The 20,316-nt window shown below is 42.5% G+C and overlaps 1 protein-coding gene across 6 annotated transcripts; it reads right to left on the reverse strand.

Moving 5' to 3' along the window:
• Positions 1–655: 655 nt before the first annotated feature.
• On the reverse strand, positions 656–20,305 carry Uhmk1 (U2AF homology motif kinase 1). 6 transcript variants are annotated; one of them, XM_087579997.1, is made up of 9 exons: positions 19,363–19,640; positions 18,294–18,447; positions 17,399–17,691; positions 16,587–16,778; positions 14,274–14,368; positions 12,770–12,846; positions 12,521–12,619; positions 10,548–10,636; positions 656–7,166 (listed from the first exon to the last, which is right to left on the reverse strand). In XM_087579997.1, the coding sequence occupies exons 3-9, from the start codon at positions 17,564–17,566 to the stop codon at positions 7,020–7,022; spliced, it is 867 nt and encodes a 288-aa protein (XP_087436123.1). In that variant the 5' UTR covers positions 17,567–17,691; positions 18,294–18,447; positions 19,363–19,640; the 3' UTR covers positions 656–7,019. The 6 variants fall into 6 exon arrangements, 5 of the variants coding, with proteins under 5 accessions (XP_087436123.1, XP_087436121.1, XP_087436122.1 ...); XM_087579995.1 differs by lacking the exon at positions 18,294–18,447 and having other exon boundaries at positions 19,394–19,659; XM_087579996.1 differs by lacking the exon at positions 19,363–19,640 and having other exon boundaries at positions 18,294–18,467.
• Between the last annotated feature and the right edge of the window lie 11 nt (positions 20,306–20,316).

Here is a 20,316-nt window from a genome sequence, read left to right on the forward strand (position 1 = left end):
TCCAGGGAAAGTATTTACTTCGTGTGTGTGTGTGTGTGTGTGTGTATGTGTGTGCACATATATGTACATGTATCCCTGCTGCCCACAGAGGCTGGGAGAGGGTAGTACCAACCCTGGAACTGGAGTTACACAGTTATGAGAGTCTTGTGGGTGCTGGGAGCCAAGTCTGTGTCCTGTAAAAGAGCAGCAGACACAAGTCACTGACCCACATGTCCATACCTGGGAAATTCTCATGTGAATTAAACCTAGGGCCTTGGGCTGGGAAAAATTATTATTTTTTAATTTCTCAGCTCTTATTTGATGTGCACTGCTGTTTTCCCTATATCTATCTGTGTGAACTACCATGTGGTTGCTGGGAATTGAACCCAGGTCTTCTGGAAGAGCAGCCAGTGCTCTAAATCCCCGAGCCATCTCTCCAGCCTGGGAAAAATTATTAGTTGCTTGTAATAAAGATTAAAGCATAAAATACATTTGCTTGTTAGATGAGCTTGATATGTGTACTGTTAGAAACATGAAATAGAGTTAGGGCAGTGGCGCACACCTGCAATCCCAGCACATGGGAGGTAGAGGCCGGACGATAGCCAGTTCAAGGCCAGCCTCAGCTACACGGAATGCCTGCTCATTAAAAGAAGGAAAAGAAATAAAAGAACACGTCTTTTCTTTGTAAGCTTTATTTTATCACTCTTGTCCACCACACATCAGGAAGCTATCAACAGTGCATCGCATGGCGAGTCAGTTTACAACGAAACTCAACAAGGCAACTGTGTTTACAGAGAAGTTCTCAGCAAAAGCACACAATGCAGCTCGCTGAACACAGTGCTCACACTTTATAGGGAGGTGGAAATAAAGTCCTCTGCTCCTCAGCAATAAAATAGACATCTGAAGACTGATAATGAAATCAGAAATTTAGGGCTTTGAAAAAAGAACATCTTGGTACTAAAACACATCTATCTACATTTATAGTCCCACTTGGTTCAAACAAACAAACAACATTAAAAAAACAATAACCAATCACACACGAGCAGTAAAACACCACAAAACAGAATCTTAGCATCGGGGATTCGGGAAATGTGAAGAGTGACACGCTAGAGACCCCGGGTAGAGAGAGACGCTACAGACAGCACTTACTGTGCACTGACACGGCCCTGTCCCAGCGATGGAGGTGATGGTGACCACTGGGAGTCGGCGCCCCTTACGGCAGGCTTTGGTTTAGGTGATCTGTCACATGTTGCTTAAACAGGACCTTCTGTGCCCAAAATGGCAATTCCACGTCTCCAAAGGAAAACAGTAGTAGGTTTTGATATTCACAACTGACCACTCCAGTGCTGACAAAGTCTAGAGACCAGACTATTCAAATGTACTGATCATAAATTTCTAAGAATGACAAAAAGATCAAAAAGATGGAGCCCTTTTGGGGATGGGGAAAAAAACCTTCTACCCTAGATTTGGCACTACTTAAGGAATGTTAAAGTATTTTAAGATTTTTTCAAAAATAATTAAGGATGAAAAGTAAATCGTGTGGGAAAATGTGACAGCTTTATACTCTGCGGCTCACAGAAGTGCAGACGAAGTTTTACTGATAGACCCTGCCCCGCCCCTTTCCACAAGGTGCTCTAAGAGCATTAGTGTACACGAAGGCAACACCCCATGTGCATCAGGAGGACGGGGTGGCTGACCCCAGTTTCTCTCTGAGACTGACTCCCAAGAAGAGTAGTGAACACCAAATACACACGGGCTGGAATTCAATAACTAGGAGAAACTGATCTGGGTATTTAACCTGGCCTCACAACCCTGACAACAATCTTTTTGGGAAACAAGGATGAGGAATGCATAAGGAAGGCATGTCTTTAGACTACAGGTTAAAAAGTTTAGATTCTTAGACCATGGCCTCCACGTGGAAGATTGCTCACACCGGGAAGGGAGTCGTTTTCCCTCCTCTCTGCGCACACCAATCTTTGATAGCCTTCGGATGGCTACCTAATAGAGTAACACAGCTGAAAGTCATTCAAGTCACTAAGAGTCAACATCCGCATGTTGCTTCTGGATGCTGTCTTAAGATCATGAATATTAAGAGGCGCGATGAGAGACGGGAAGAACCTGCTCACTGATAATCAGAAGCTGCTGCTTACACAGGCGCTCAGTAAGAAACAAACAACTCCAGTCTTCTGCCAAGAATGTAACCTGCTTTGCTTTAACAGAGAAGCAGAGCAGAATCAGCTGTGTTTTGTACAACAGAGATGAATGACCTGTAAGGCAAGTAAAAGCATGGCTGCCTTTCCACTAAACCACGAGGAACTCAGTTCACCAAACACACACGCCTTCAAAAGAGCCACCAATTTTTCTTTGCATTACCACAGCTGCTACCCAGTTTAATACTCAGGCAATCATTTAGTGAGGTTCCCAGGAACTCCCGCATTTAGAATGGTGCCAGCAAACACCTGCCATGATAGTGACTCTCTGAAAGGCACACATACAGCAGATTCAAAACAACCATTCCCATAAGCAGCACGAGAATCGGAAAGTGCTGAGTATGGAAAATGAAGTTTTTATCAGGACGACAAAATGTGTGTAAACGTCTGTGTTAGTCTTACATCCTGAAAACTCACCTAAATGACCATCTATAAAACAGTTTCCTGACAGAACCAGGCAAGATGGTGCACATCTGTGACAAGCAGCACTTGGGAGGCCAAGACAGAAGATCCTGAGTTGGAGGCCTGTCTAGGCTACACGGCAAAACCCTGTCTCCAAAAACTTTCTATCCTAAATGCTCCCTGACTTGTACATATTTCTTTGACAGCTCATTTCTCCTATAAAGTCATAGCAAAAATACTCTAAATTGTTTACCTTCTTAAATACCTAGTACCTGTGAACTGCTTGTCATAGAATGAAGCACTAGTCACTGGTGAACACCATCTGGGGGAGGTGGCAAGGATAAAAATCATGAAATCCATTCTGTGGTATAAGATAGAGAAAGGATCAAAATTCATTTTTAAAAAAATGGGGACACTCTAAAAACTAAAATATCCGAGTTTCTCCATGATTAAGAATCTAAAATCTAGTTCCAGGACAGACAAGGCTACACAGAGAACCCCTGTCTCGAATACCCAACCCCGCCAAAATCTAAAATGTAAACATACCAGATGAGCTCCACGTGACAGAGCCTTAACAAGAGCAGCGTGTACTTGAGGAGATGGGCGATGCCAAGTAGAGAGTGCCAAACCCTGTGGCAACGAAAGGTGACTTGCTGAGCACCTCAAGAAATCGGGATTCTGTTGAGCTAGCAGTGACCAAGGACTGGTGTGTAAGTGACCACGATTTATAAGAAATAGAGATCTGGAGCAATAAGAGTTGAAGAAGGGACCTGATAAATGAAACTAGATCCCAGAATTAGAGGTGACAGATAACTGGCCTTTCCATCAATATACCAATTCTGAAATAAGTCAAACTGGAATCGTTTTATACTTTTTTTTTAAAGTAAGCCAAGGGAATTCTGGACTCACATGAAATCAATCCAAGTTACTCCAAGAAGAAGGCGACCATGCAGTCAGTCATCCCTGGAGCTTTCAGCCAGATGAGTTTAGTATCTGCCAGCAAACACATGGCGCTTGCCCAGAACCTTAGCTACACATCCAACAGATGGGAAGTCACGACCCACACCCTAATGTCAACAGGCCAGCCTGCACCCCTTGGTGAGAGTCTAGGTAAAGTGCATGGTTACCCGTGTCCCTCCCCCACTGCGCTGTTACACTTCCCACCCGGTGGGCACGGTGACGCTCATTTTGGTCGACTGTTGAAAATAAAATCGCCTAACAAACTGAGAGTGAGAACTACCAAGAACGACGCCAGGTTGTCAGCCGCCTGCCTCTGTTCAATTCACAAAAGCCACGAAACTCATGGCTCTAACCCTGCTCCTAAAGTACTCTAACTGAGGCCTCACCTGAGGAAAGCCTAGAGTATGTATGAGAGAGAGAAACCTGTGTCTCTGACACCCCGCACCTTTCTCTCGGGGGCAGCAGCTGTTGGCGGGCTCACACACCTCGGCACTCTTCAGCAGCCACATGGCAACAAGGCCACACTGCTCTCATAAAACAGAGACAGAGGAGTAAAACGATGTTAGGCATTTGGTTCTAAAAGCAGCCATAAATTTAGCTCAAGGGATAGCAGAAAGGAAGAGGTCCCAAAGAGAAACGCTGTGCCAATGGTCACACAGGAAGAAGAGTATCAGTCATAATAAACGCAGACTTATGGTGAAATGCAGGCAACAACCCCCTGGGGTGTCCATTCTCTTCTGACTACAGTATGGTAGTTTTGATAATGGCTCCAAGTCGCCTCCTCCAAATACTTCTAAGAACCCAAAATTTCCCCGAGGGCAATCCACTCCTATGCCTTACGAGAGACAAAACGTGCCTCCATATAGCAGCGCCTTGGAAGAGTAAAGAACCTAAGAAGGTAAGAGGGAAGGAAGCACAAACCTTAAGACAGGGAGAGAAAAACTACCTGAGATAAAATCTGCCCCCAAAGAAAGGGACGAAGTAACATGAAATCTCACCTCTTTACATTACCCCTTAATAAGAGAATTCTAGGTTTTTTAATAACTTCAAAGAACTAAAATTCCTGTGCATATATTTATTGTGAAAATTGCATCTTTTGTAGTATTTATTTGGTCCCAGTTTAAGAAAGATATTAAAATGAAAGTCCTGATAGCATCAGAGGAGGAGGAATCTGCAGCTGTCCTCTTTGGTAAAATGGGCTAAGAGCTATCAAACAATGTTTAAATCATATTAGGTTATCTTTTGTTTTCAAGTCTGTGGCTTCAATATAAACGATTTAGTTCAATGAATTCAATGTAATTACTTGGGCTTACCCACTTACTTCCTCAGCTCCCTTAAAATCTAGCTAGCATCGCCTGTAACAAGTCTACAGTGTCAAACACTACACACGCGTAAGCACGTCAGCAAGGATGAGGCTCACAGAATGCTGTGAGCACAGCAGTTAGCAGCACACTGCATGATAAGCCTGGACGCCCACCTGCAGTTTATTTGCAAGGATCTCTTTTTATGAGCTACGGGAACATGTTTGCCCTTCAAAAGAATTCACCTGTAGCCTGTGTTCATCAGTAGAGATGTAGAGACCTGTTACTGATGAACACAGAAGCGGCTCCTCATTTAAACAGTTATGTTTTAGGAAAGCTTCATTAGGACTTTACAGTCCTGATTCTATGTTCCTCAAGTCTGACTTGAAAACCAACCGCCCAATGAACCCCTGGAAAAGCCTTCTTCCTAAGACACACATCAGGGACCATGACATAAGAGCAGATGTAATTCATCATTAAATCCCCTTATACCAAATTTAACTTCATAAGAGGGAGCTCTGAAAAATTTGATTATGCTAACAAATGTTGGACAGTAAATGTCTAATCAGCGTAAAATAATTCATCCTGTAAAATGCAAGTTTTTAATGGCGTTCTCAGGAACTTGAACAGTATGAACAAGAGACTACACAAGCAGGCTGCCAGCAGGAAAAGAAACACACTCTTTCCTAAGGGAAATAAATAAATAACCTTTCATCCAGGTCAGGAATAGGAAAATTCTGTAACAGATATACAACTTGTGGGTTATCTGCATAACCAGTGCTTTACAAACGTTTCATAAGTGTACGCCACTACGGAAGAGGAAGACTGCACGCTCACACTCCTCAACCCACAGTGTGCCCACAAACTCATGCCAGCAGGCGGCCTCTATCAAGGACACACTGGACTGCTGTTGTTCTCTTAGACACTGCGTTTTCTTCTTTTCTACTTCCACCTTAAAACCCGTCAGCCTTTCTTTCCTCCCTTCCAGTCAAAAACCCTCCAACTGCAGTGGCAAGAGCCAAGGGCAAGGAGAACAAGATGGCAGGCAGGGCAGACAGGGAGAAGCGTCCGTGGTTAGCTGCCTTCTCTACACCTTTCTCTTGTCCTGTCTCTGTGCATCTACCTTTTTTTCTGACCCACTTCAATTTCATTATAGCAGAAAAGAATCACATCTGGAAAAATGTTACAATTATCACAAGAGGTTCAGTACAAAAGAGATGAGCCAGTCTTGGGTCTGAAGTAGAGAATGGGGTAGCTTACACGTACCCACACTTTCTTTGTTCCAGTCACTTCGAAGAATTGCGTGGAACCCTGGTCTAGACCACTTTGTTCTACATTTTACAGTAATGAACTCTTTTGTCATTTACATTCTATCTGTCACACCAACTTTCAAGAAACCCATAGCCCAAGTCTCTCAAGTGTGAACTGGTAGGAGGAAATGGTTACAGACTGTATTAGCTCACAAGACTCACTGTAAAGTACACTGACTCAGGCATCTCCAGTCTTTCACACTTGCACACCCACTCAAGCATACATACTAGACATAAAAATTGTGCAAGATCAAGCATCAGCTTTCTATTTTAAAAGCCTTAATAGTAATTTTAAAAACATTGATAGGCTCACTGCAGTTTCTTCAGAGGAATATTAAGTCCTACAGCACTCCTTTAGAAAAATTCACAACTCATTGTTAAGAACACGGTAGGTAACTGTTGCTTGACAATGACTTAACATTATTAGAGCATCCAGTGCCAGCTAGAATAACAAGGAGATACACCTGACAATACAAACAAATATTCTGTGATGTCACCAGCCCTAACAGATTTGTTAATAATATTCACTATGACAAATGACTCATCTTTGCTTCATCAGCACATGAAATGACATCTTTTTAGGTTACATAGTAAAGAGCAGCACCCACCCTACTGCACAAATAAAGGGTGCCCACATGGGTGCTCTAACCCCCTCAATGTATAGCTGAGAGGTCTTGTCCTACTCAGTGCCGTGTTTGCAATGTGGTCACTGTTTGGGCAAAGGCTGCACATTGGTAGGATAATAAATGTACAAGTACCCTTTAAAATGGGGAGAGGGTGCTCCTGCATTCAGCTGTGGAATATAATAATCCAAGAAATGGAAGAGGAGAAACAGGAAATAGTCCTTAGGTTACTGATTAAAGCAAGGTTTGATAAAGATATCCCCTCTTGTAGGCACTCAGCGGGTAGAATGTAGCCACAACAAACTTCCCGTCAAACATCCTCCCAGTCAGCAATTTCTGAGCAGCTTTGGAATCTCCAGCGTTTGCGTACTCAACAAAGACCTGAAGGAGGTTAGAGAAGACAATGTCATTTCACCACAGTGACTTTGGATTTAGATCAGTGCTTTTACCTATCCCTTTACTATATACCCAGCCACAGGCCACTAACATCTATGAAAGCCCATGTAAGACACTGGTCCCCTAGGGTTATAATAGAGTTCAAACTTCATCTTGCCTGGGGTTTTTACTGTGCTCCAGGGTATTACAGCTGCCTACAGTACTCAGGGCAGTGGTACCCCAGGTTTGTAGCCCAGCAACATCAGAGTGCATGGGACAGCCTCGGCTTTATCATGGGAGCGTGAGTATGCTGTGTATCAGTTTGCAGAGCAACAGTACCACAGAGATACAGTTCTCACTTATTTCCTGCTATTAAATGCATGACTGTGTATCATCTGGGGATTTTGTTAAAACGTGTGTGTGTGTGTGTGTGTGTGTGTGTGTGTGTGTGTGTAGGTCAGAGGACAACTCTCAGGCATCAGCTCTCTCCTGCCACCTTGTGGGATCCTGCAATTACACTGAGGCCGTCACTCAAATGCTGCAGTGACAGGCATGTAACCACTATGCCTAACTCATATATACATTTTCTTTTGTATGTTTTCCTCAAATTAATCTACCTACAAATCCAGGTACATTCCAAGTTCTTTTTTTTTTTTTTTTTTAAATGATGTGGACCTCAGACTCGCAATGTTGTGGTCATCATACATTCCAAGTTTTTACCTCTACTTTCACAAGAACCCATCTCTCATTTGAAAAAAAAGCTCAATTTTCTCCTTGAGATATAAAAGAAAAATTTCGAATAGTTTTCCGTGTGCCTGTGCCTGTCTGTGTGTACATACATAGATGCACGTGCCTGTGTACAAGTACAGTTCAGGCTAGAGGTTGAGGACTGGTGTCTTCCTCAATCACTTCTCCACCTTATTTTTAAGACAGCATTTTTCAATGAACCAGAGCTCACCAACCAGCTAGACTGGATGGTCAACAAGGCCCAGGTCTGCTGACTCCAGTTCCTCAGTGCTGGACTGTAGGTGCATGACAGTGCTTTTTACATTGATACTGCTGATTTGAAAGGGTCTTCATGCTTGTACAGCAAGGGCTTTCCCATCTGTGCCAATCCAGCCCCTTCATTAATATACCAAGCCTCTTGTGACCTATGCCCGGTCACTTCATCCTAAACAAGTATTCTGTTAAGCATGATGGGGAACATAAAACCTAAGGAATTTAGACCTCTGATGGGAAGAAAAAAATATAATATATACGAAAACGGAGAGATGGTACCAATTTTTCTCCTTCCATAAAACTATTTCTAAGCTATACACTATTCTTAAAGACAATGTAATTACCCAATGATAAAACATGCCTTAATTTTAATGTATAAAAGAGGCTAGAGAGACATCTTACTGGTTAAAGTGCTTGCCCTACCAAAGTGAGGCCTGGAGACTAGATCCCAAGAACCCATGGGGAATGACAAGCTGGTATAGCAACTTGTGTGAATTCCAGTCTCTGAAAGCAGAGAGACGGGATTCCCAGAACAAGCCAGCCAATAAAATTAGCCACACTGGACTAACTGAGCTTAACTGAGACCCTGTCTCAGTAAGTATAAAGAGGAAGAGTGATTGGGAATGATTCCTAACATTGAAGGAATTCCTCAGGCCTCCACAGCACACAAACATATGCGCACAAACATATGCGCACACACACGCACACACACACACACACACACACACACACACACACACACACACACACACACACACGCCATGGTATACAGACACGCACATAAACAATAAGAATGTAATGAAAACTTTTAATAAAAACTGGCTTTACCAACTAATTAATAGATTAGAAAAATTTCTTAGAGTTGGCAAATTCCCTCATACTAATAAAGATTTTTTTCATATCAACTCCAAACTGAATACTTCTCTCCTGAAAATGTTGCCGTTTCTCTGGTCTGAGTTTGTTTCACTCACACTGGGTTTGGTACTGAATCAGATGGCATGGATGCTGACTTCGAATGTTCTTTCCGTGCCCTAACCAGCTACACCTTGATCTGTGACTAGTCTCCAGTGAGGGTCACATCTTACTGGTTCTCTTTCCTCACTCTCTGCTGGCCAAACTACCTTCCTGAAGTGTACCTGGAATACCAAGGGACTTCGGGACTGGCGGGATTTGCAGTTTGTTTTATCTGACTTCTCCTTATGCCCTTCATATCCTGGCTGGGATGTAGCCTTCCTAGAATGCCCTTTCCTACCACCCACTCCTAAGGGCCATCTACCTTGACCTAGCACTTCCAAAGCAACACACTTCCTCAACCTAGCTTTCTCTCTTGCACTTATCTCCATTTTGTTAAATTTGCTTTGATTTGATTACTTTTCTATGCCAAGTGCTTAGAACGTAATAAGATACTGGCTAACAGACAAAATATCACGGCTATATTTAGCATGCTCCTGACAATGAATACGGCAAATGTTAATGCTAGTAGATTAGCAGTATTAGACTATCCTAAGAGCTCTCGCTGGTTTTTTTAGTTGCCAGTAATCTTTGTGACATGAACACAATCAGCAGGTATGGTGGCACATGCTAGAATCCTAGTGCTCAGGAAGCTGGACTATGAGGATTCGGTAAGGTACATAACTAGAGTGACTGCAGCCCTCCAGTGGGAGCCCTGTGTCTCCAGGACAGCACCTCCGGTGGGAGACAGCCTGGGGTAAGGAGCACCATGGCGCAGGGATTCAGGCGCCTCTGCAGTGTACAGCCGCAGGGCAGCTCCCTCAATGAAATGACACAGCTCAAATGGTAAAAGTGAGGACAAGAGAAACCTTAAATGTAGTAAAATGATACTGTTTCTCCAAAAGTAAAAATAATCTAGATAAAGCATTTCCTTGTCCTCTTTGCCATGCAATCGATTAGAGAGAAAGTTTCCACCAAGAATGCTGTGAGTGGTCTTCACCCAGACAACTGACGAGGAGTCAGCACTGTCACGGGCTGGTCACAGAGACCCAACTCAGGCACGAGTCTCCATCCAGCATGCTTAAGTCTTTAAAGGATCACTAGTCATTCCTACTGCACTAGGACAGGACCCAGCTGGTTTTCTAAGTTTACTTAATCAGAACAAAGTGAACCAAAGAGTTTTTCTAACTGAAATTAACACACAATTCAGTTAGTATCACTGTTTACAATGGCTCGAAAGTAGATTAGTCTTTTTTTTATAATAAAATTTAAAAACTCATATAAATTGTGGAACTTTAAGGAAGGTATAAAGGTAAGAAAGTAATGATCACTTATACTGCACAAGTCTTATGAACACCTTCCCACAGAGCCAGTTAATACAAGACTTTAATTTAATAATCTTCAAATAATTCTTCAATTGTAAACAAATTTGCTTACTTGTCCTCTGCCAGGATTTTCCTTTGGAACAAGCAGAGAAACCACTGGTCCATATTTCTGACACTCTTCTTTTACATCTTCTACAACATCTGGTCATAAAATAACACAGCAGGTAATTATGACTTGAAAATTCAGTGACATATAGCTAAGCAATGAAGTTATTTCCCTTACCTTAGGAAATAAAACATAAGATTATAAATTCAATGCATTAACAATTTTATTTAATAGTCTATGTTTAACATATTAAATACACAACAGTTAAATAAGTCAAAATTTAAAACAACTTCCCAACTTTATTCTGTTTCTCCTCTTGAAGGCAACCAGTACTGTGTAGTTCTGTCACTTGCCAGGGTTATCAGTATCTACAAGCAAATGCGCGTTATGTATTTCAAGTAAAACTTTCAACTTTAATATTTCTTAAGTGTATCTTTCTGGTTTTTTTATTTTATGTTTATGAGTGTTTTGCCAGAAGGCATAGGATACTTAGGAACTGGAGTTACAAGAAGATTATGAGCTGCCCTGTGGGTGACTGCCGACCCATCTCTCTGGACAATTTCCCATATTATTAAATTAAATCTTCTCATTTGTTTTATGGCTGTTTACTCTTGGACAGTTTACAATGTTCAAGAAGTTACCCAGCATCTCCTATCAGACAACTTCTAACTATTTCAAAACTTTTAGGTATTATACAATACTGTTTACATCTCATTTACCTTGAGTATTTCTCACAGCTGATGGGGACTTTTTCAAGCAATGTCATCCAAAATTTGTTTTCCTATTCCCCCACAGTATTCACTGTTTAAGTGCTAGGCAACAAAGACGCAGCATTCTGGTTTGAACTAATGTAGTTAGATTTCTTCTACCATAAATGTTTACTGGGTGACACTAAGCATTCTTTCAAGGATGCTAGCAGTGTTAGCAGCTCATGAACAAGATCCAATTCTTCAGCAGAGAAAGCGAGCACATCAGATATGTGCACACTGGTCGCTGTTAATAACTTTAACCAACTGTTTCCAACAAGAAAGATACGATCATTCCAAACTACGGTTCTCTGAAAGGTAAAACTTCCCTCTTGATATTCTTGCACCCATTTAACTTTTAGATAACTGATTGCTGAGCTCAGACGTGACCCCTGTTGTGAAAACTTGCACTCATCCTAGCCTAGGTGCAGGGATTCAGGGGCCTCTGCAGTTTACAGCCCCAGGGCAGCTCCCTCAATGAAATGACACGGCTCAAATGGTAAAAGTGAGGAATCTTGTATGTATGTCTCTCTTGCATTAAAAACAAGAAATAGTCCCACACGAACTGTGAATGTGTCCTGAATGAAAAAGTTGTTAAAAGCAAAAGGCAGAGGTAAAGAGGGGAAATGGCAGCACAGAGAAGGGACAGAGAAGACAGATCAGAGACAGAATCTTAGGGGTAAATCTCTGTGGATCTGTCACATCAGAGAGTCCAAATGGCTCACGAATCAAAAAGGGTGAATATTTTACACATCCCAGAGTTCAAAGTGTGGTGCTTTGATATGTTTTGCCCAGGAAGTGGTACTATTTGTTGGTGTGGCCTTGTTGGAGGTGTGTCACTGTGGGAGTAGGCTTTAAAACCCTCATGTTAGCTGCCCGGAAGCCAGTGGTCTCTTGTTTGCCTTCAGAACAAAATGTAACAAAATGTAGACAGACTCTCAGTTCCTCCTGCACCATGCCTGCCTGGGCACTGCCATGCTCCTGCCTTGATAATAATGGATTGAACCTCTGAACCTGTAAGCCAGTCTCAATTAAATGTTGTCCATATAAGAGTTGCCTTGGTCATGCTATCTCTTCATAGCAGTAAAACCCTAACTAAAACAAATGGTCTTTTTAAATTTTTTGTTTAGAAAAAAAAAAAAAAAATGAGTCCTAGGAATAAAGTGTACATTGCACAAACATCAGTCTGTGTGTACCAGAGAAACACTACAGTATACTTTGGGAAGCACTAACCTTCATATTCATCTTCATTTTCAAGATAGTCATCATCCAGCACATTGAGGAGTCTGAGCACTGGAGTTGGAAGCATCACCAGATCTTCAATATGAGGGGCTGTGGAAGTTGATGACAGTATGCTTCAGTAACCATTGCAAACTGATAAGCTGACTAAATAAGGAGCCTGAGAATATACACAGATGACTGCCAAAGACCAGGCTGGGTGGGGTGGGTGGGGTGGGTGTGGGGATGACAGATACAACTTACCAAAAGGAATGCTAAAGAATGGGCTGCACAAGGCCATCTCAGCAGGGATCCTTCTGCTTGGGTCGTCATGAAGCATGCTAAAACACAACAGATCATTATGAACACTGCCAGGTCTTCTGAGAGGAAACTTTCAGGAAAGAGGGCTCACTGTCACGTCGGTACTACCTCTATTAGCATGCACTGCCCAACCATCCCTGTGGAAGGTCAGCTGAGCCACAGTGCAATACACCACGAGGCCTTTCTGACACAGAGCAGCTCTGATGTGATGTCTCTACGAGGTGAGACAGGAACTGGTGCACACACTGCAGCATAAGCACACACGCAGTGCTTATGGGAGCACAACTCTATTGTTGTTTCAGACAGGGTTCCCCTGTGTCACCCTGGATGCCAGAGGACTCACTGTAGACCAGGTTGGTCTCAAACTCACAGAGATCCACCAGCCTCTGCCTCCTGACTGCTGGAATTAAAGGTAAGTGCCACTACTACCCAGATTATAGCAGCACAATTTAAAGACAGAAACAAACAAAAAACAAACATAAAAACCAAAAAAAGTGATGGGATAAATGAATCTTGCCAAATTCCCCTAATCTTAAAGCCATTTTATGCAAAATTCTCTAACATCAGAAACAGACTCTCAATAATAATGCTCACACAATATGGGCATTCATTTATAAGAAGGTAGAGAATAAAAAACAAGTGTGTAGCTAACAAATGAGAGAAAATAAGGTAGGAAGCAAACAAACACCACAAAAGCCACACAGATAACTCACTGGGAAATAAAGAAGCCAATTTTAAATAGCAGATGAAACTACAGGGGCCTACTGCACACACCAGGTAACTACAAGCGGGCCTCTGGGAAATCTTAAGCGCTAGAGTAACCCAGAAACTAAGACTAAAATAACCAATCACTTATCCATGGAAAATCCAGTGTAAAACAAATCAAATTTAAATGATCCAAATGGGAGAAGACCAGACAGACAGAAGGAGAGAGACGGAGACTGATGGGGCGAGGGGACAACAAAACAAAACAAGGAGAAATCAAGGAAGAAGAGCCAGACGACAGGAAGGAAAAACGAAATACCTTCACCCTCATTTACTGCTCTGAGACAATGCCTCACATGTAGCTCAATGTATCCCTCCACTATACAGTGGTTCTGCCTCAGCTCCAACGCAGTGGGCATACAGACATGTGTCATCGTGCCTGGCTCTCTTTAACATCACATAAAAACAGCGAAAGATGACCCTAAATCTCACTACGATGTTCAGTTTGAAACAAGGTCTCTTTTTGTAGACCAGGTTGGCCTTGAACTCACAGAGATCCTCCTGCCCCTGCACTAGAGGGCTAGGATTAAAGGTGTGTGCCACCTCACCTGGCTAAAATTCCTATCTCTGAGGGAATTGCAGCTACATAATTAGGCAATCAGTAATAGTAGTAGAAATAAACTAAAGAAAAAACCTTTAGCTGGCAAAGGTCTGCAAAGCAAGTTATACTTATCTAACATACCTTTTGATAAGGTCTCTGAGGTGATAGGCTGGAATTGCGGCATTCACCACTGCTTTACTGGCAAATATATGATCAATAATAGCAGAACTGTTTGCCTAAAAGGAGAAAAGTTTCCCTGAGGTTACTCGACTTAGCTTGCATTTACTAAGCAGCAGCCACAGGCAACACGAGCACCCATGAGTAACATGCAACACCTCTTTCAAGAGCTTAGATCTTAATTGGAGGAGACTGCATATCATGAATTTCTAGAGGCCCCAATACAGTGCCTGGCACTAAGAACACCTAAGTGAATGGGTAAAACTCTAAAGTCACACGAGACGCGGTTTTATGAACCAATGTGGGTTGCAGTGCCTGATGACAAGTTTGGTCTTCAGGTAAAATAAACTGTCACTGAGAAAAAGGAGGACGTATGAGAATGCTGCCTTTGTTACGTTATTCACAGCTCATTTATAAGCACTAGCACTCTGTCCTTAAGTACTGTGGGGTTAATCTTCACTGTCAAATCAGAATCACTGAGGACACTGGTAAGGTGCGCCTCTTTGGTTTGCCTGCTGGGACATTTCCAGAGAATAGTTACAGAAAAGGGAAGGCCTACATACCATATCATGAGCTTGGGGACAGAATAAAGAGAAAAGGGTGACAGCCAAACAAGCACTAGAATGACCTCTCTGCTTCCTGGCCACGCCCTCCCTGCCATCATGGACCAATAGCTTTAACACTGTGATCCACAATAAGAATCAAAAATGCAACTAATACTACGTGAGAAGGAACTGTGCTGACTCAGAATGCAGAACTTGTAAATAACTACAAAGATCAGAGACCCACAATCATCACAATCTACTGGTTACTTATCATGAACCACAAACTATGTTTAAAAACTGTGTGACATTTCTTCTTAGCCTTAGTTAGTAATCTTATATTATATTACTAGTCTTCTAAGTAAATGCTTTGACAAACCCAAATAACTTTGAAGGAGGTGAAAGTAAAGCACTGTTGGACTTTAGAATCTACACTCATGCCCACTGGGCAATCTGCATAAGGTGGTAAAACAGATTATGACAATTTATCTAGAGAGACATGGATTTGAGATGCCATTAGTATATGTCATACCTCCAAATTTCACACAAATTTGAGTGTGACCTACTTCTGATGTGCTCTGGGCCAAGCAGATACAATACAAAGGGCCTAAATAAATACACTCAAAGCTAATGTAATGATTGATCCATATTCAGATTAACACTAAAGAAATAACACTAATAGAAAAAAGTGACACTGGTTTTACGCCCATAGCAACACTTTTTGGGCCAAAATAAACATAAGGCAATCCCACCAAAAGGACAGATATTCCTTCCAAGGGTTGCTGAAGTGTCAATCAGCGACTGGAATTTAAATAAACCAGACTATAGTGCTCACCTATGTTTTAGATGTTTATTATTAAAATATTTAATTTCAAATACTGCTTTTAAAGCCAGATGCAGTGATAATGTCAAAGTCTTACATATATGTCAAGTCTGAAGAATACTGAGACCATCACAATAATAAACCCTCAGAATACATTTTAAAAACTAATTATGGTTAATCCCTAACATAGAGGCATATAAAGAGTTCATGCCAATGTCAGGGGTTTGGAACTTAGGAGCCATGCTTCCCCAGAAACAACAAAAGCAGTAGCCACTATAGCACAGCCAACTGAGCTACCTAGCCAGTGCGGAATGTTTAACAGCCTATGAAATATTAATAAATGCAAAGTACAATGGAGCTCGGGAAAGCTTCTAAGCTTGAAGCAGAAGTGATCACCCAGCATGTGACCTGGAACAAACTATATTATACAACTGTGCCTCTAGCTTTCACCTGTAAAACAAAAGCAGCCAATATCCACTCTACCCTCATAGGAATTGTTCAGAAACTTTAGCAAGATTATGCATTAAAGTACTTTTTTTAACTATAAGGCATTATTAAAGTATTATTTAACTTACCACCTATAATTCCACTAGTAACACTTCTAAAGTTAATACAACTAATTTAGTCAACAAAGGGAATTTCTTTTGCCTGTTTGGGAAAATGTGTGAGAACATTTCAGCAAATACTCACTAAACCCCAAGACCTAGATTAACAGCTGGGAGGATACAATGTCATCAGTGTATCTGAAGGTATAGAATGGTAAGGTACTGAAGGCACTATGAAAACATACAGAAACATGAAGGAGACGACGCACTCAGACTCCCTGAACCCCGACCCCCAGAAATTATCATTATAAAGCAAATATTTCAAAAGTGAGTCAAAGCCTCAAAGCAAAGCTGTCGTGTAGGTCACCTTCCACTCCTGAGATCTGACTGTATGTTTCAGTTTCATTCCTGAGAACATTTCCAGTAAAATGATTCCAAGGCTCCAGAGATCAACAGCTGAGGTACACTCTGTATCACTCTGCAGGCCGGCCTGGGCCAAGCAATTCTGCAGTTCTGCTTCAGGAGCTCGATACCCGTCTGTCTGAATATACTTCACGTCCTACAGAAGACGAAGAAACATTATAGCCAATAAGTGCCTCGCTTTCCATACGTCTCTACCATGAATTCTTCAATGGTATAGAAGGTCACTGACAAAATGCCATGAATTTGAGTCCTTATCTACCATAATTCTTCAGTTCCTTAACTGGACAGTTAGCACAGGAAAACTGGACATGTACCATACAGTTGCTCAAAAAGAAGTCTTTTTCAAAGATAATGTCTTCCTACTATACAGTGTGAGAAAGACACCCTGCAAAAACCTAATAAAGCGTAGAGAGAGAAGGACATGGCTGGACAGTCACATCCATCATCAGCCATGAACAAGAGACACAGGAACAGCACCCAGCGGCTCACCAGACGCTGACAGTCTCCATACCGTTATGTGGGCTAAGTATGCTTATTAATTTCTGAGCTTCCTTGAGCCTCACTAACTCTTACCTGACCTAAATTTATGTCCTTCTTTCACAGAGCATCACTGAAATGCTTTTAATTTGCTACATTAGCAACACTTGGATAGTTTGGATGTACACCTTCAGTCCCTAAATTACCATTGTCACTAAAAATACTTGGCTTGGACCATTAGATTTTTAAACCACAATGGCAAATAAAGGTATTTCTTACCTGATTGCCTTCTTTGAAGCTGAGTCCAAAGTCAATAAGCTTAAAGCACTCGTTCTCCGCACTCCACAGGATGTTTCGTGGCTTGAGGTCTGCATGGACATAGCCCTCATGGTGAAGAAAAGCAAGGGCCTCCAGGACATCTCTGGCACAGTGCTGGATCATCCACATGGAGCAACCCTGGTGACTGGAATATACAAGCAATTCCGAAACGCTGACATCCAGGAGTTCAAGCAACAGACAGCGTGATGGCACATTTGGAGAGAAGTGTATGGTAAAGACTCCGTATAAAGTCACTAGAAGAAGAAAAAAAGTACAATACTTAAAAAGATCAAATTCATAGTAACTTACTACCCAAGTAGTTAACTCTTCTATAGAAACTTGAGATCGTCTAAAGAGAATTTATCTTCGAGTGTGCACACATACATGCACATGCAAGACTGCTGTGAGAGGTAGTGCTGCACTAAAAACCTAAAATTCCATCGACTTCCATGGTTCTCAACCTTCTGAACGCTGCAACCCTTTAACATAGTTCTTCACGTGCTCCCAACCATAAAATTATTCTTGTTGTTACTTTTTGTCTATACTGCTAGTTATGAATCATAATGTAAATATCTGATATGCAGGATATCTGATATGGTGTCAACCACTATGAAAGGGTCACTCAACCCCTTAAGGGGTCTTGACCCACAGGTTGAGAACCATTGCTCTTGACAGACTTCACATTGTCTCCTCCCTTAAGAGTTAATCCAGTTGGGTGGGTCAATGACCTGTCTAAGGGCCTAACATGCTAAAGAGGTAAGCATTGTCTATGCGTTTCCCAAACACTTTCTGTAAGGCTCCTCTTCAGGCCTTCTGGTTGCCTGACCACTCCCCACGGCTCCTTCAAGTTGCTTACCACTAGCAGCACAGCGTTTTCTTTATTTTCTTTTTCCTCCCCAGAGCAGCTGCTGAGGTTTTTCTTTTAAAGTCTAATGAAAACTTCCTCAAGCATTTCCCCAGTGTCATTTGGCCCAAATCACCAGAAATACTGGGGACTCAACTCAGGTCTTCTGCAAGACCAGCAAAGGCTCTTGAATCACTGAGACACATTCACACAACCCCACCCCACAGAGCAGAATCACAATGATAAGCAAGAAACCTCACTATTTTTCCAGTGAGCACTATCTTTGGACAGGTGGGTTATTTAAATAAAATAAGGCATGGCCAATATATGGCGCAAGGTGTTTCACCAAGAACTCAACACTCAGTGGTGGGTGAATATGCCCTTAAGGCATCAAAATAAAATTATTTTTAAAATGTATAATATTAAGTAACCCTTAAAAAGCGAATTGAAGGGGCTGGAGAGATAGCTCTGCTCTTCCAGAGGGCCTGAGTTCAATCTCCAGTAAGCACATGGTGGCTCACAACCATCTCTAATGGGGTCTGATGCCCTCTTCTGGTGTGTCTGAAGACAGCTACAGTGTACTCACATACATTAAATAAATAAATCTTTAAATATTAAATAAATAAATATGCACACACATAGATTACAGATAAAATTCTAATATAAGGGGTTGGGGATTTAGCTCAGTGGTAGAGCACTTGCCTAGCAAGCGCAAGACCCTGGGTTCGGTCCCCAGCTCCAAAAAAAAAAAAAAAAAAAAAAAAAATCTAATATAATCAAGTACTGAGGCTTGCAAAAAATGCCCGTCAAACACCAAAGTTACAGTGATATACCACTTAGTAAGATTAAGGAAAAAAAGAAAAAAGAAAAACAACACTAGCGTTAGGACATTCTTCTGCCTATCAGTATTATTGAAAGAAAAAAAAAAAAAGACTTTCTTCAAGCTACACATGGGTTCTATTTGCCAAGATCTATGGCGTTTCTTTACTAACCAAAGTTATAACCGCTTACAAGTTCTCCGTTTGTAAGGGGAATAACAACGAAGACTAGTTTCATCTATCAGTGGCCCAAACATGCTCACATTCTAAATCTCTGAGTCATGAAAGTCTTACTGAAGCAAATGTACTGCTCCTAAATATCACACTTCCAGAACTTCCACGTAATACCGGGTTCCCTCTCCCAAATTCACACGAAATATGTATCTTGTGAGTTGTTAGTAGTATGTCATTAGATGACAATGATGCCATCGCCCTAGGAATATTTTCCATTTGGAAAAGATGCAGAATTTTCCACTCAAGACATAACAACCTAGCAGACTCATGCCTTTCACTGCAGAGACATTTCTAACTCCCGGACGAAACATAAGCAAACCGTACTTGACTAAGCATTTGCTACGTAACAATCACCTCCACCGTATACCTCAGACAACTGCGGAGTAAAAGCAGGTTGAAAAGCGATCTGCATAGCCTGATAACTAGCGAGGCCCGATCCTCTCCTCCCACCTAAAGGACCAAAGACCCGGGGCCAGGAAGAGAACGCTTATGCTTGGACAGGGTCTTGGGGAGGAGATGAGGGGCAGCCACTATTACCGATGTTCCTGTGACCCTGCAACTGCTCCAGCGCTGCCCTCTCTTTTCGGAAACCATACTCCGCAGCCGAGGCGGCAGCCCCGGTGGTTCCCGGAGGCAGGAACTGCTTGAGGGCGCCGGGGGGCGAGCCTGGAGTGCCGCAGCAGCGCACCCGGTACACCGAGGCCGAGGAGCCGCTGCCTAGGCGGCTCTGTACCTGCCACAGCCGCCCGAAGGCCTCCAGGAAGCGCGGCGGCTCGGCGCCCCACGCGCAGCCGGACCCGGCCATGGTGCGGGCTGGGGCGAGGACACGCGAGCCGACACGATGCGCCAGGCAGGCCCGCGGCGCCCGCCGTCACATCCCCGCCCGGACCCGCGGCTCCGCAGGGAGGGGCCTGCAGCGCCCGCACCGACTCCCGGGACCTCAGGCTGCCATGACACCGGAAGCGGGAGTGCTCAGACCAGCG

Source organism: Rattus norvegicus, chromosome 13, assembly GCF_021556685.1.
Source record: "Rattus norvegicus strain SHRSP/BbbUtx chromosome 13, alternate assembly SHRSP_T2T, whole genome shotgun sequence".
NCBI lineage: Eukaryota > Metazoa > Chordata > Mammalia > Rodentia > Muridae > Rattus > Rattus norvegicus.